A 16463-nucleotide genomic window follows, 5' to 3' on the forward strand; every position below is an offset into this window, starting at 1 on the left:
CTCTCATGAAGAGCTGCTTTATATTGATGAAGATGGACAGCAGAGCCCTGCAAGCAGATTAATTTTTTATCCCCAGCAGCTGTGTATCAGCAGAGAGGGGGGTAGTGACTACACTTTTCACAGTGTGCTTTGCCCAAGAGCAACTGTGTTGGGTGAGTGCCTTTAATACATCTTCATGGAGCCTTGTTAGAGGAAGATTTATATGGCACCAGCGTTTCAGATGTTTGTTTCTGTATGTTTGGACACAAAAAGGGGTCCGTTTTAAATAGCTTTATAATATCCTTTATACCCTCCTCTACCCGCTGTCTGGATAGTGACTGTAGAGAGTACAAAGGGAAAAACAGCTTTGAGTTTGAGTCTTTTGTTGTTGCCATTATAAATTGTGCTCAAGCCAGACAGCATGCTTGATGTCTGTCTTCTTGTTCCCAGGTTGCACTGAGAAGGCAGCAAGCTCAGGAGGAGGAACTGGGCATCAGCCACCCGGTGCCCCTGCCGAGTGCCCCTGAGACGTTCGTTAAGAAGAACAGTGGTGGCAGCTCTTGTCTCTTGTTGGAAAGCAGCAGCCCTACGCACTCGACAAGTACAGCCATGACAGCAGCTAGCACACCGTCAGGTAAAGTCTGGGAGAGTGATGCTTGCTGCTTGGGGCAAGGGCTGACGTTGCTTACACTTGCCTGCTGTTGCACCTCTTCTCCTGCCCACAGCGAAAGGGTTGTGGAGAGTCCCCTCTCCCAAGGATCGTGTTGCATTGTTGGTGTGGTTATCAAAAGGAGAGAACCCAGGATCAGTCTTTCATATTTTACTTGGTTGCTTTTACTTGAAAATCAAAATTAGTTTGGTATAGACTGGCACTGTAATTGAATTCAATAAGGTGTACTTGCAGGTGGAGATTTATGAGGAGCTTTTCTCCCTTCTCCCAGAATATGTGTTCCTGCTACAGTCCTGGCAACTGCGTGTTGGCTGTCTCTGTATCGTCTTCCAAAGTTTGAGAGTTTTCAGCATTCTATAGAAGCCAAGTACGTAGGTAATGTCACTGACCCCAGCAGCAGAGAGCTGCCCGCCTTACGTGACTTGATGTGGTGGTACATCTGCATGGACAGGTGTGAACTACAAAACACTGACACAGTCCTTCCACTCTATTACACCTTACTGTATTGCATTTAACCCTTGTAAAATGAACACAAAACCCCCCAATATTTGTCTGCAGATTCAGTAAAACCGTGGCGAAGCAGAACTGGGGCTTAAAGGCGCTGAAAGTGAAGATGCTAGACAAAATGCTTTTTCCTGTGCAGAGCTTATGCCTGACAGAAACAGCAATTAAATATGTGTAAAAATGAAACTGATACAATTGACTTTTGCTGTATAGACAGAAAAAAGTAAAAAGCAAACTAACATAAAGGAAAGTAGAAGGAAATTTCATTCATTTTAAATCATCTGTGCTTATGACAATAATAGAGGTGAACATACTTCCTGGTTAAAAAGATGCTTCTAAAGTGGACAGTGCCTTGTATTAACTAATGAAAGGACGGTGCATAGGTGTGTCTGTCAAATGACATCACTCTGTTTTGCAGGCCATTAAAGCCTTGTCAGATGGATTTGTTGCATCCATTGCAGACAGGCAGTTTCAGGCCGATCTGGAGGAATTTCTTTGGGAACCTTTTAGAAGGACTGGTTGATAAAATAAATACCTTTTTATTAGCTTTTTTGTTTTCATTATTGTAGTCATGTTAGTGTCACCTGTGAATCAACACAATTACTCCTATCATATTTGGATTGCTGCATGCTTTGTCTATAGGCATGGAAAAAGGAGGCTGAAGATTAAAGTAGTATATTCAGTAACGTGTAGAGATTGTGTGTAACTCAGGAGAACAAGAAAACACTTGCTTATACAGAAAGGCCAAAAAATGAAATTGTCTTACTGTCAACAAAATTTGCATCAGATTTCATCTTAGAATGTTTTTAAAAATACCAGTGGAAGTATTTGATTTATTAATTGCACTTTAATAATTTCTTATTCATTGAATTAAATTATGGTCTTTTAGTGAAAAACATTCATTAAACAAGCTTAACGCAATTCACATGCTTGTATAAAGACTTGAAAACATGAAAGTGCCTAATTTTAAATTAATTTGAATTGTTTGAAAATTTTTGTTCAAAGCAATTGCAAAGGATTTGCAGTCTCTTAGAGTGGATTTTTCTTTGTGAGCAATTCAAATACATTGTTTCTCAAGCATTTTACTAAATAACTGTGTGTGGATGACAACATCTAAAATACACAGCTTCATCTCCGGAGCGAAGATTTCATTCCAGCCAAGAATCAAGGCAGGGTCAGCTTTGTTTACTAGAAATGGAAGAATCTGGGAATGAATAGGAAATTGGGTTCATAATTTTTGTTTTAGGCACCTAAATAGCAACAGAATTCATGCTTGGCTTGAAGGCGACTGACTGCACTGTGTAAAGTTCTGTCCCAAATAATTTTGGGAAGTTTATCTGTTGAAAGCAGTGTGAAATACCCATGTGTATGGATTTAATGCCACCAGTGACTGTGTGCTGGCTCTGAAGCTGCAGAAGGTGCTCTGCACTCAGGCAGACCTGTAGGGTGGCTTCATCAGGTGTCAGAGTACAGGCTTCACTCTGGAAAATCTGTTTTTTTTCAGTGAGGAATACTGCTTAAATATTCTGATGCTTTCCTTTTTTAGCGTATCAAGATCTTTTGTTACATCAGAAACTGCCAGGTGCGATGTGACGTGAAGTTCTTGGTTTGGGTGTTGGGCTGTTTCAGGACCAGGTACTCAAAGGTTTCTTGCATCGCTGTTTTTATCATGTTACTGGTACCCTCAGCTGCAAGCAAAATGAAAGACCCTGTTTGAGCGAGTGTCACAGTGTAAGCTCAGTTTGGTAAGCTGCGAAGCTGATTTTGCAAGAATTTACAGTAATCATTAAGGCAGGCAGAGAGAGTGAAACCCTTTGTGGCAGGGGAAGTCCGTGAACCCCAGGAGAACCGGTGGCTCCCGGGAGCGCAGCCTGCCCTGTACGACACGCAATAGACTGGGCAAGAGATGGTTTTGACAGTGGCAATTCTGTTCCTCCTGTAAGCTTTTGGCTTCACAAGAGCAGTTTTTCTTTTGGACTCCCATCACACAGAGCGTTGTTTGCCAGCAGAGGAGTAATGTGTGAAGGAGTCACACAAATCAGACATAGTGCCAGAGAGAGAGTCTTTCCTCGCTGTATCCATTTTATCAGCAGGTCAGAAATATTGTGACACCTGAAGAGAGCAGAGACAATTTTTCAGATCCCTTTGTGACATGCTGTTTTTGAAAAGGGGAAAAATGAATTATGATCGTGGTCGTAGCGTAGGGGTTTGTGCATTTACCATCTCAAGCTTGGAAACTGTGTTTACTTCGGGTGGAGCATATCTTCCCCACTCAGAAGCAGACTGGGAATTTACAGGGTAGTTGGAAGGGAGCACACCATGATTGAAGGGCATTAGCAGAACCTCTTACAAACATATTTTGTAGTTTCTGTGCATTGTCCCTTAAAAAGTTGCAGCCTGCTGAGAGCAAAGGCCATTTAATTGTACAGAGCAGCAAAAAGTCGTGATCCCAGGGCATCTAAAGTCCTTCCTTCTGTAGGGTAAGTACGTACATCTTGTTAGGTTAACTAGTGTGCAGAACTTGGGAAAAGACTGTGGTAAGGCATTTAAAATGTGCCTTTCAGACATGCTCAGTTTTTAAAACCTGAGTTCTTTGCCATTCCATGTCCGTTTGGTACTTCTGCCATTTTAGTACTTAGAAATCCCTGGGAGGTGGGAGGAGCGCGATCATGAAACACCTTCAAGTGAGAGCTGCTCATGCTGAAGGAAGGAGACGGTGCATTTCACCTTTCCTCCATTTTATTTGGTCCTTGTCACAGACTAAGGGCCATGTTTGGCATTTGGCATAGGGGCTGGGGTGGCTGCAACATACATCACCTGATGACTGGGAGGTGCTGGAAGGCACCCGTTTTTTCTGCTGCTCTGTGCTCACGTTGGCCCAATTTCAAAGCATCCAGTATAGAGAGGGTTAGTGTATGGCGCTGAATGCCAGCTCCTGCTCCTGTGCTCTGCAGTGGTCGATTTCCTGTTGGCTTTGCAGTGACCATTAATAACAGCATTGTTCAGGTGCCTTCCTAGTATCACTGGTTGACAAGTTAAACGTGCCATTGTCAGCAATTGTGAGTAATAAGCTTGCGCTTGTTATTTCCCTTTGCTACGTTTATTATGGGTGACAGAAACAAAATAGTGTTCTTTTTACATTTCTCTAAGTAGGTGCTGCCTTCACTTTGAAACTCTGAGGAACAGATGGGTTTTTATCTGCTCATAAATAATGGACTGTAATGGGGTCAGCAGTAATACTATGCCTAATGAATGATGGTACTGAGATCTCTTTGAACTTGCAGTGCCCTAGGTGCCTCTGAAAACCTTACGTTGCCTTCTTTACTCTTCCTCTGCTTTTTGATGTTATCTTTTGCATTGGCCTTTTCTATGACGCTGTATTGTGATTTCAAAAATTGATGCCATGACCTTGCAGATGTTGTGCTGCATAAATAATGAGTTAAAAAAATAAGTTATTATAACTGGAAGATATCATGGTTTTAAAAAAAGTGAGACATTTTTCTATCTTTTTGAAATAAAGTAATTTTAAATCTTTACAGTACAGTGTCATACGCTGTCAGAATTTAGTTTTGTCAAAAAAGTCTCATTCTAGTTAGCTGATGGGCAACATGAGAAAGCTGCCATGGACTTTTCACTGTGAGAGCGCTTAAGCACTAGAACGAGTTGCCCAGAGAGGTTGTGGAGCCTTGATCCTTGGGGAGACTTAAAAACAGTTGGATGGTGACTGAGCAACATGATCCAACTGTGAAGCTGGCTCAGCTTTGGGCAGAGTTTGGGCCAGCTGGCCTCCAGAGGTCCCTTCCGAGGTAAACTATTCTGGGAATCTATGAAATCCTTACTTTTTTGTATTGACATTAAGTCAACATATAGAAATTTGAAATTCAGCCAGCCTCAATACTGATCAGCATTTGCAAGCCTGGAAAAGAAATCCTGACTCTTTTGACCTAAAAACAGTCGATGACTAAATCTACGGTAGATTTCAACAGAAAGTTAGCATCCTGGCAGTTGACAGGTGGTGGAGAGGATTGCTAGCTTAGGTGGCTGCAGGCTAGCAGGGCTGAGCGGTAAGGAGAAGGAGGCATTAGCTGCTCTGCCTGCCTCTGCCAGGGCTAAGATGATGGCTACATGTCCTCAGGGGGTCTGCAGTGGTTACTGGTCCATCATCCTGCTCTTTCCTTTTGTCTTTGTCTCCTCGTTACTTTCTAATGGTGATTTTTTTCTGCTGTGCTCACTACTACTTCTTCACCAGTTTTAGGTGCTGCCTCCTGGTCCTGCCAACTCTCCTTTGATACTGAGAGCCAAGCAGCCTCATCCATTGCCTCTTGGTGCTTTTCCACAGCTTGTCCTACAGCCAGCAAATCTCTGTTCAAAAGAAAAGACTGTAGTTGAACATGATGTGTCTTTACTGGATTGTAACAGCTGGCAAAGAACTAAGTTTTGTATCCTTCACCTGTGAATAACTGATACCTTTCCATCCATAATAATCTGTTTTTCTCCAGTCAGTTGCTGTTATGATGAGAGAAAAAGAATCACATGTGCGTCTGTCTCTTGTAGCGTTTGTGAATTGTCTCACCTCTCTTGCATTGGCATTTTTTTCCACAGGACAAGTTAGACTTTGGCTTGGGAAGCAGTTGCTGGAGATGGTCTTCTGCCTGTATGGTGATTTTCTCAGTTGCTAAATCTCTTTCAAGCTGGACTAAGTAAATATTCAGGGAGTGTTTTGTTTTGAACAATCTTTCCTTGGTTTAGGATAAAACTTTCACCTAGTAGGCTTTTTAAATTTCTGACTGATACAACTATGTGATGAACGAAGCGTTCTGCAGCGTGGTGGCCACAGCTTTGTAATTTTCAGTTGCTGCCGAAATCACGTGCATTTTGCTCGTAGTTGTTTAAAAAGGCGTTGCTTGTGAAGCAAGAGGGGCATTTCTGCCTCTCTGCGCTGCTTTGGTTTCGCTGTAGTTTGGGAACACTGCAAAGGAGTTTTGAGCATCTCATTATAAAAGGACATAGATAAATCTGAAAGGATAGAGGAAGGGTGGCAAAAATGATGTATGGCTTGTAGAAAAGGAGACTAAAGGTGGGTATAACAGTCTATAAATATTTGATAGGTAATAATATGGAGGAGGGGGAGGGATTATTTACAGTGCTTGAGACAGCATAACAAGGAGCAACGGCTTGAAACTAAAAAAGACAAAATTAGATTAGGCAGTAGACACTTTTTCTCTTAACTAGAAGTGCAATTAGCAATGGAGTGACCTGCATAAGGACAAGGTGGTAAGTGAAGCATAATCAGGAGAGGTGTTTAAGAGTGTGTTAGATTACGATCTCAAGTGATTAATATGGGGGTAAACTCTGATCAATGTGCAGGTTAAACTAGATGACGGAAATCTCCTGCAGCTTTGTCATCTCCTATATGAATCATTGCCTCTGGCCATTGTTTGACTGTGTTAAATAAATAATAATGTTACAGGGTTCTGCATCCCTGATTAGATGTTTCCAGTTAATTCTCCAGTTATGGAGCCTGCAGCTTGCAAAGCTTGCACTTTCCCTGCTCCTCCTCAAATACAAATATGAAAGTATTTGTTTGTCATCTTTGCAGCTTCGTGTGTGTGTGTGTAGGTGCCTGTGTTTTATCTGAGCTAATGTCTGAAGTTCCATACGTGTTTATTCAATGAGGCACAGACTGACAAAAGTGTGGTATTTCTGTCCTGGTGGTGAAACAGGAAGAACTAGCAGCAATTTTTAAAGTTAAGTCTCTAAATGAAGAAGTTTTATTTTTCCTTTCAGATCCCGTCTGAAGCTTCAGTGGAAGTGTAAAAATAAATAGTAGCGTTAAAAGATTTGGAAAACCACAGAGAAGATAGCTTTTCTTCTTCTGTGCAAGTGGTGCTGCGGGGCCTATGCAGGACTGTCTTCACCAGGGGCAGAGGCTGGGGAGAGCTTTCTGCAGCATGTTGGGAAAGCAGGGGTGCCGGGGGACCAGCCATGACCTGCGCAGACCTGCTTACTTCAGCAGAGAAGGGCTGCTCAGCCCCAGGGTTTCTGTGACCGCCTTTTGGACAGAGGGGTGGAGGTGAAAACCCACAGGCAGCTCAGCGTGTATTTCTGTCCTTCTTTCACGTTTCAGAAGAACTTTTTTCCCCCCTAAAGAATTGGGAGTAGATTTTTTTTTTTTTTTTTGGGTGTATTTCCAAAAATCTTTCACCCTCGGGCTTTTTGTGTTTGCTGCATCTTTCTGTCTGACATTTTTTTGCAGCAGCTGAGGTTTCCGGATGTAGAGCAAGGTGCCTGCTGAGCAGTGTTTGCTGTGTGCTGAACAGACTTTGCTGTGTACATCGTCCTGGCACCCCGGTGCCCGGGGTTTCTCTTCCCACCGAAGGCCGGCGGGGCTGGTGGGCAGCCCCTATTGTTCTTTGTGCCTTGGAAGCTCTTCCTCCGTCACGGTGGCATTTGCATATGTGCATTCACGTTTAGAGAGTTATCTGTGCCGGCTTGTGCTTTCCATTTGTCATTATGAACATTGAGATAAGGAATGGAGCAGGAGCAGAAGATGTACTAAGAAACTTCTATCTGTGGGCACATTATTACACTATCTGCTGCTAACCTCTTGTTCCTTTCTGTGTCCTTGAAACAGTTATTATGACTTATCTGAATGTGTGGGGCTTTCTTTTTGTTTTCAGAAAAGATATAAGTGGGGAGTGAAGGAGTACTGCATGCTTCCTTAACTGAGCACTGGCATGATTTCTTGCTTCTTTTTTTCACATGCTTTCGTTTGCTTTATTTATCACCTAACTGCCTAATTGAGCCTGTTGGCCCATTTTCCATTTTCAGTAGATTTGTCACTTAATGATGTGGGGACTAAAGTGCGGTTTTGAACATTTATTTTGTAGGAATGCTTTTTCATATGCTGCTTCTAATTCTTCTTTTTTTTTTTTTTCTTTTTCTGAACTTTGCTAAACTTTCTCCTGAGTTTGAGTACAGTCAGAGTTGTGAATGGCTCAGTTACTTAAGTACAAACATCGTTCATGCACTTCTGTCCTATGTTTTCTTGAAGAGCTTGCGGACAGTAAGTTAAGCACCGGACAACTCTTCCTTTGCTATGAGACTTGATACCTAATTATTTTATGATTTTTTTGTTTCAGTTCCTGTCTCTAGTCTCTATTCATATGATTTCTGTTGCTCACAGCATAGGCCGCCATTTGCTGACTTGGATGCCTATAGTCATGGGCACAGCTGAACCTCAGCTGATGTAAGCCACTGTTGCTGTGTATTCCTGTCTTAGCAGTTGTGCATGAAGAAAATTGATGAGTGATCAATGTGCATTTGCATGGAAGCATATTTTGTGGGTGCAAATGTTGTTGCATCCGTGCAACACTGGCGATCGTCTACCAAAGTGATGCATGTGCATGTGATTTTTGCTCACTTGCCCAGGCCCAGTGGATGTCTACAGTGATTCTTCACCACTGCTGATACTAGTTTTTCCATCGCATAGTAGGTAGACAGAGTGAAAAAGCCCTCCTGTTATTTCTAGTTGGTCTTTTTTAGAAACCTTTTGGGTTTCTGTCATCATATAGCTTGTAACCAAGCAGGGACTCCAGCTAATGCCACCCATAGTCCTACTCCCTTTATTATTTTTAGTGGGAGCCATAATGGTTTTATCCCAGTCATATTTCCTCCAAGGTCTCCTATCTCAGACACTTGTAAAGCCTTCCCTCCCTTCTGATGTTCTCTTTGATCTCTTGTCAATGACTTAAATCCCTTTACGTTTAATCCACACCAAGTTTCTTTCTTCTCTCAATTTGCTTCTTTGCATCTGCAGGTGTCTGGGCTGTTTTCCATCACTGTCTAGAAATCTGGTTTTCTTTCCTAATTTCCTTTCTTTTTTAATTTCTTCCTCTTTTTTAAAAAAAATCACATTGATTTTAAGTTTTGCTCCCATTACACACTTTAGTAGCATGCTGGATGTCTGAATGCGACAAGTTAAATGTTTGTAAATTTCCTTCTCACATCAGGTATCTCAAGATGAATAATAACATGTATATTTGCACACATAGTAGTCATACTCCCAGCTGTTATACTGAAGATTGAAAATGGCACTTGTTTCTCATGCTCCTAATTTTCTGAAGCACTAATTTAATTCATCCTGATCCTGTTAGCTGTCGTGCATGCTAATAAGTTTAGATATGTGAATAATCCTGCTGCCTCAGTTCAGCGTGAACAAAAAACATATGCTGGACCATTAAAATGGTGCCTAGCATCTTCACAGATTCAAAGCTGTGTTCAAAGATTTTGCATATTTTTTCTTTACTAAAGCCATTCTTTTTTGCCAATAAAGATTTGAATACAATCACTATAGCTGTATTATAAAGACCAATAGTGCAAGTAAGGAAAGAACAAGCATTGCCGCCCAGCTCACATAAAAAGATCAACTACTCTGCTCTAGTCAGTGGCAGAAGATGTTGAAAGTGGGATTTCCTGCTGTAGATGTCTTATTGAGGGCCTGAAGCTTGCATTAAGTGTGGAAGTAAAAATTATTTTCTGTAGGTTTTATTTCTTCAGCCATATTAGGAGGATTTTTAAGTTGCATGCTAAATGTTTGCAGCAGATCACTTTTATTAAGTGTATGCTAATCGTGGACAAAATGTGCCCTTTCCAGTTCTATTGAAATCAGTGGTGGTATTTCAGCTCATCTTAGCTGGAGCTGGACTGGGGCTGTGTGTATGACTGGGAAATTTATTATGCCAAGCTGCAGTCTTCTGGCTGGGATTTCTCCCTTGTTTTTTTTCTCCCAAATGTCATTTTCCTTTGGAAAAAAACGCACAATTTTTTTGTGTTAGGTTTAAGATTAACTAAAAATCTTAAAATTGGGAGACTTTTTAGTTGTATTTAGAAGGGTGCATACACACAGCTAATGGTCATTTGATCCATTATGGGAGAATAATTCTACATGTGGAATAGAGGAAGAAATGCTCAGTAATTTTTTCTGATCTTTGCTTTGAAGGCAGATGATATTGCTGTACATGGAGATGGTGACATTCTGCTTTCATTTCCAGCAGTAACTGAAATCAGCAGGATTGGTTTAGTTGCATGCAGTATTTAAAAAACAACAGGAAACTTGGCTGAGGATGTCTCTGGTCTATTAATGCTGATTTCCAGTAAGTCTTTTAAGACTGGGGAAATTCCTGAGAGCTGGAAGAAAGCTGATGTCATGCCAGTGTTTAAGAAAAGCAAGTGTGGTAGGATGGGTGGCTACAAATCCGTCAGCCTGACATCAGTTTTTGTGAAAAGAGCAGAACAGTCCTTCAGCAGACTGAAGTGTGCTAGAGGAGAAATGCAACTGTTAAAGGATGCTCAGGCAACGTGACTTAACAGAAGTTTATGGGTAAAAGATTCTGTCAAGTTAGTAATCTTTTATCGTTACAAAATCGCTTGATGAAGTGACATATTGATGCAATTAAATTCTGCAAAGCATTTAATTTTTGTATCCTCTGACATCTTGATTAGGAAACTGAGTCGACAGAAAATCAGTATCGGATGCGTTACGTGGTTTTAAGCAGGATGATCCTATCAGTCTGAAAATGTAGGTCTGAGTGGGGAATCCAATGCGGTGCTGTTTCTGGAGAAGTCTCACAGGGACCTGCTCTTGGCTGTAAGCTGTGTGGTCTTCCCATTGGTATCTTGGAAGCAAGCGTGCAGTTGCCACAGGTTGTCTTGGTAGGTGATGGAAAGGTGTGTGGACTGGCAAGCAGTGGAGAAGACAGAAGTGCACTGTGGGTGGGCTTGGCTATGTGGTTTGTCCTGTGCAATCAAGAGCCACTTCAGCCCATACAAGAAGGGAAAAATGGAGGGGTCTGTCCCTGAGGAACGTTGTCACTGCAGAGGAGCTGGTGGCCACGAGGGTACTATGCTGAATGCTAGTGGTTCCCAGTGGAAAAGGGTGACCAAGGACTGGTAGAGCCCTTTCAGACAGACCTATGATGATGGGAAGGAGGCTTGGAGTCTTCTGTGCCTGAAAATGATGAGGTGCCGGTGGGACTAGTGGGACTCCTTCTCTGGTGATGTTGTACATACAGGAAAGTGGGCTCTCAACGGCTACTGGAAGGGAGGTCGCTGGTGGTTACTAAGTAAGCATACCACATCAGGCTCTGGCACGTCACGGAGCCAGAAATGATGGGAGGTTGGGAGAGGGGTGGGGGAGTTATCACCTTTGCTTGCCCTGCTTGTGCTGTTCCCTAGGTCTCTCTTTCTAGCTGGTGGTGGGGACATAGCTGTAGTCTGAACCAGCACACCTGGGTTTGGACTTGGAAGGGCTCAGGCAGGAGACACAAGAATGATTAAAACATCAGAAAATGTGTCGTGAGGTGAGAGATGGCAGTTTATTTTGCCCTTTAGTGACCCCCTCATCTAAGATTTAAATCATATCCCCGTATGATTGTTCCAAATCACTTGTGCCTTTGCCAGACTAGACCAGTTCAAGTTGAAGTTTTCTTTGTTGTTTCATGGGGTGGGTTTTGACGTCATGAGCAGAAGCATCATGTGGATGCGGAATCCCATGAAAAGCTTGTGTGTTGGATGCATCCACCACAGGGCTTAAGCAAGCCAATAACAAACAGCCTTAATTCTAGGATCTCCCAGATTTTCTTGACATGTGCTGTCCTTGCTGCTTAACTTTTATCCTAGAGTGCCTCTTTGTGGCAAACGTCATTCTTGGTAAGATGTGTTGTCCACTTAGGACTGGTTTAGCCCTTTATAGGTGGGACTGGAAAGGCTCATTCTGTTTTGCTCAAATGACGACTCCAGCGTTACTCCTAGAGGGAAGAAAAAAGTACTACTCATTCCTTCAGGGTGAAAATGAGTATTGTTCTGGCAGTCAAATAAACCTGGAGAAGCAGGAGCGCGCAGCCCTTGATGTTTTCGTGGATAAAGCCTTCTCCTGCGCCTGCAGATGCTGCTGCCAATATGCCCGCTCCTTGCCAATAACACTGGCTGAACTCAAGGTCCAGCTGCTTTGTCTGGTGAAGAGTGTGGTGCGACACCCCAACTCTGCTAGAGCTGTCAGAGAGACGCAGTGGGAAGGGTGCAATGGGTGGTTGTTTTGTCTTGGGGCGGTGGGAGGAGGTGAAAAGCATGGTAGGAGTTGGCAGGTGATAAGTTCCCTGGGCGAGGCATAGCCGCGATAAGGAGGTGGGGTAGGTCAGTCCCTGTGCGCTTCAGCTCTGGGGAAGAGGCCAGGAGCCTGCAAGAGGCGCAGCATGGTTGGACCATGGATTTTTTCTTTTTTTCTTCTTCTTTTTTTTTAAATGTGTACTTCTGCTTTGAGAAGAAAGGCATATCTCTGCTGAGCAACTGTGTTCCACGGGTGTGGTTGGAGAGGTACGTATGGACTGCAGTGGCAATAAACTGTTTTGCCTATGATTTATTATCTTTAGCCTGGAGACACAGCTACTTCTAGCCCACATGTCTGATATGGCTGGTAACAGATTTTTTTACCTCTCTCGCTAATAGATGTTAGTCAGAGCACAGGCAGGCATCCAGGGCTGTTTGGGCAGGCAATCCTGAACAAGGAGGAAAAAGAACCACTGGATTTGACGTTGGAGCTTGAGATGGGGTTGTAGCATTGTTGGCAGTTGGGGGAGGGAGGAAGAAGCATGCTTTCTGGTCAAAACAATTGGGAGGACTGCAGAGGTGGTTATCCATAGGTGAATGAGAGTAGGACAGCCCCATGTATCTCACAAACGGGGCTCTGGGACAGGGCTACGAGCGCAAGCTCCCCTGCTGCTCTGCAGACCCTGCTTTTCACCTGTTTTTGCTGGCTCATCTCGAACGCAGGGTGACTCTCTCTGCCTTGTTAAGGTCCCACCTCCCCACTGCTTGAGAGCAACCACAATGACGGGCCAGAGGTCTGGAAACTGGAGAAACGTGGAGAAAGGTTTTGTCTTCACAGCAGTGGCTTGAATAGCCATCTCTTGAGGCCTGAATTCAAGGATGCTTTCAGGAGTCCTGGGTCCCTGTTTTTTCACTCTGCTTTTAGGGAGAAGGCTTTCACTGGCAGATGTGAAACACCTGTTTCTGCATACTTTGTGCTACAGTAATGTAAACTTTTAGTCCAAAATGAGTACCTGATCCTTGACATGTCCTTTTATTTGCATGATGGCAGAAAAGTGTCTCAGATTTTCGTGTATTTGGGAAGTTTATTTAATCACACAGTTCAAAAGCATCAAAATTATTTTTTTACTAGTATTTGCTAAATGATAATTTCTTAAATGTCTCATTTCAGATAGGGATGTGGGTTGAGAATTTTATACATATAAGCACCTGAAGGAGAGGTTTTAAGATAAAGCACCCTTTGAAGTGTATTGATAAAAAAGAGGACTATAGGGAAAACAAAAATTGAGAGTCAGCTTTCTTGTTTTCTTGAGAGTCCTGCTTCTCTGTAGGGTTCGACTCAAGTGTCCTTATAACGAAGAGGGATGTAGTGTGTCGACTCATAGTGTGGTGAGACTGTTAGCCAAAGCACATGGTACTGGGATGCAGGTCAGTGTCTGGTCCTTTGCTGGGAGCTTTGAGAGCAGTGGAGATGAAAACCCCATCCTTTGTGCACTCGTGCCAACGTCCATAAAACACAATCTCTGTGAATCTCATATTGGACCCAGTTTGTCCCTTAGGAACCTGTACTGCATTGACAGAAGCTGTAAATTGGGGCTTGTTTAAAGCCCCCTCTCTGTTTACTGAAGGAGCAGGAAATGAGCTTCTGTGTGAAAGAGTAGGACTCAGTAGAGTTACACAAGTGTGAAAAGAAGCCAAAATGGTAGAATCGGACTCTGGGGAGGGAGAGGAGAAAGAGAAAAAGTGACACTGGAGAGGAGAGCAGCAGGGACCTTCTCCAGAGGCTGATGTTCAGGCTTAGCCATGTGTTGCGGTTGTGTTCTTCAAATCCCCATTGTGAGACACCAGCCTCTTACCAGCCTCTTACCGTTCTCTTCCTTCTCTCGCTAAACTGGTGTCCTTTCCTCTTCTCATTTTAGCTAAAGCAAGGAGTGGGAATAGGGAAGGTGTTAGTGTGTAATATTTTGTATGCTATCACTATGCAGGGCACAGATAATAAATCACACACTACATGCTTAGACAATTTACTGCTGGCTTTTGTATGTGCTGTGACAAGTGCTCAAAAGGTCAAAAAAGCTTCCTTAACAAATTTGATAAGATAATGCAGTGAGCTGTAACAGCATAAAGTCCTAGGGGCCATAGACCAGAATAGAAGAAATAATTATGCATGGTAATGGGTAATTACAGATAATGGCCTTTTTTGGGGGTGGCAGAAAATACACAGCCCCACAGCCTGGCCTGGAATGAACATTGTCTAGCACATTAACTTTATAGCAAGCTAAAAGTTCAGTGCTGGAACCAAAGATAATCCGCATCTTCTAATGGGAAGAGAACAGAAATACTCCTCCCAAAGGCAGAGCGAGCATGCGGGTTTTGTTCCTCGGGAGGCACAGTGTTTCAGCAGAAAGTAAGTAATGGTGCCAGCTTTCTTTGACATCTGAAATAGCTCTGTCATGATTGTCTGGTGGGAGAAACATACTGTTCCAGTGTTTCTGATTATGATGTTAGGGAGTGATTTCACACCGGCCTCATTCAAGGCTACTGTCTGACCTCAAAGCCAGCTATGAATTGAACTAACGCATTGCAAGACTTAATATTGCTAAACCTGTTAATAGGAGCATACTGATGCTTTGTATACTGAGCAAGGGGAAATTGTCAGGTGCGGATTCAAGACTCTTGAGGTCTGAAGGCAAGTGTTACCTGACTGAATAATTAATTTTTGGTGTTTTAATGGCATAGCTGTCTCCTGCTGCTGTGGCTGGCTTGCAGGAACACTGCAGTGATGAAAGTAGTCACTCTGAACTGAAAACTGCAGGGAATGTAAACTAACAGAAGCTGAACTCTGCTCACTGGGCCATGGCTATGCCTTCCTGCTCCTTGAGTAAAAGTGTTGCTTGAGTCGTCACACTTCCTCTGCATTTTCAGTGGCATGTCTATGTATCTGTAGAGTGTTTGTAGGCACAGAAGAAATAAAAACTGCTAACCATAAGTGCCTCTAAGAACTGAGGTCAATAAATGTGAGCAATTAATTTCTCTTAATTGCCACACTGCATATACAGAATCCCTTTTCTGAAATACACAGTCAGATGGGAGACTAATCGGCTATTATGACCACATGAGTAAATTGAACTGTGCCGCTGTGTGCTCCCAGACATTGAAACGTGACCGTTATGTGCTATCCTGATTTTTAAGAGTTCCTGGTGTGCATCCATCCCAGGCTGACGCAATATTCTCCCCCGGATTCCCGAGTGTGGTCCAGTAGCCGTTCCCAGTAGGCAATTTGGTGCTACCACCTTATTTTAGACTCTGAGAAAGTCTAATAGTATGGACTCTGTGCCATTAGACCTCAGCATCAGAGACTTGCCCAGGCATGTTTAAATTACTATTATCAGTATATAAGAAGATGTATAACTTGCCCTTAACAGTACTGGTAGGAATAGAAAATACTCCATGCTTATGTACAGAATGAGTGAATGTTGCAGACAGAACTGAAGTGTTTGCATTTCTTGGTGTGTATGCTTAACAACACGCTTGCATCGGTGAGATGAAGATAATGATAGAAACTCCTGTAAATTCCCTGACATTTCTCCTCTCTCCTCCCAAAAAGTAAGAAGGGAAAGAATGATCTATATACGGGCTTCTGTGTTGATTTTGCCATGCATATCCGCAATTCATGTAAATTGCCATAGCTTTATTGAAGTAAATGGTCTGAGACTGGTTGACATTAACTGAGGACTGGACCACTGTTTTTCACCATGCTCTGCTAAGTGAAGGCAGGAGCCTCTCATAGGTTACTGAATGCATAAGACCCTATGTGTAAACTGACCCCGAGAACTCACCTTCCTTAAAAGAATATCCCAGCCATCCTGAAATGAATTACTGGTTAACTACTATTAATATGCCATAGAGCTGGAGAGTTGTCTACAACACTGCAAGATCAATAACAGTATTTATCGTGCATCGTATTGATCTTCTGTGAAAGAGTGGACCGTATTTCACACTGTGTACATAGTGCAAAAAAAGTAGCATCGGTTCTCTACAGGAATTAGTAAAGACATAGAAAACAGCTTAGAGATCTAAGGGGCACAACTGCATGAAGGGATACTGTTGTCTCACTGCAGTAGTGTTGCTCGCACATGGAGAGCCTCTGACGGCCCTACATTGTAGGTTTGGTGTTCCAAAAACTGAGTGAGAATTTTAACCG

The 16463-nt window shown here is 42.8% G+C and overlaps 1 protein-coding gene across 1 annotated transcript in view; it reads left to right on the forward strand.

Annotated features, from left to right (window-relative positions):
• Positions 1 to 429: 429 nt before the first annotated feature.
• Positions 430 to 16463, forward strand: part of DMRT1 (doublesex and mab-3 related transcription factor 1) — a gene marked incomplete at both ends in the record, with an annotated part of 31022 nt that continues 14988 nt past the window's right edge. Inside the window, 1 exon segment of the mRNA XM_010290127.1 lies at positions 430 to 613. Within this exon segment, the coding sequence (XP_010288429.1) occupies positions 430 to 613 (184 nt within the window).

This window comes from Phaethon lepturus, unplaced genomic scaffold (assembly GCF_000687285.1).
Source record: "Phaethon lepturus isolate BGI_N335 unplaced genomic scaffold, ASM68728v1 scaffold33746, whole genome shotgun sequence".
NCBI classification, from domain to species: domain Eukaryota; kingdom Metazoa; phylum Chordata; class Aves; order Phaethontiformes; family Phaethontidae; genus Phaethon; species Phaethon lepturus.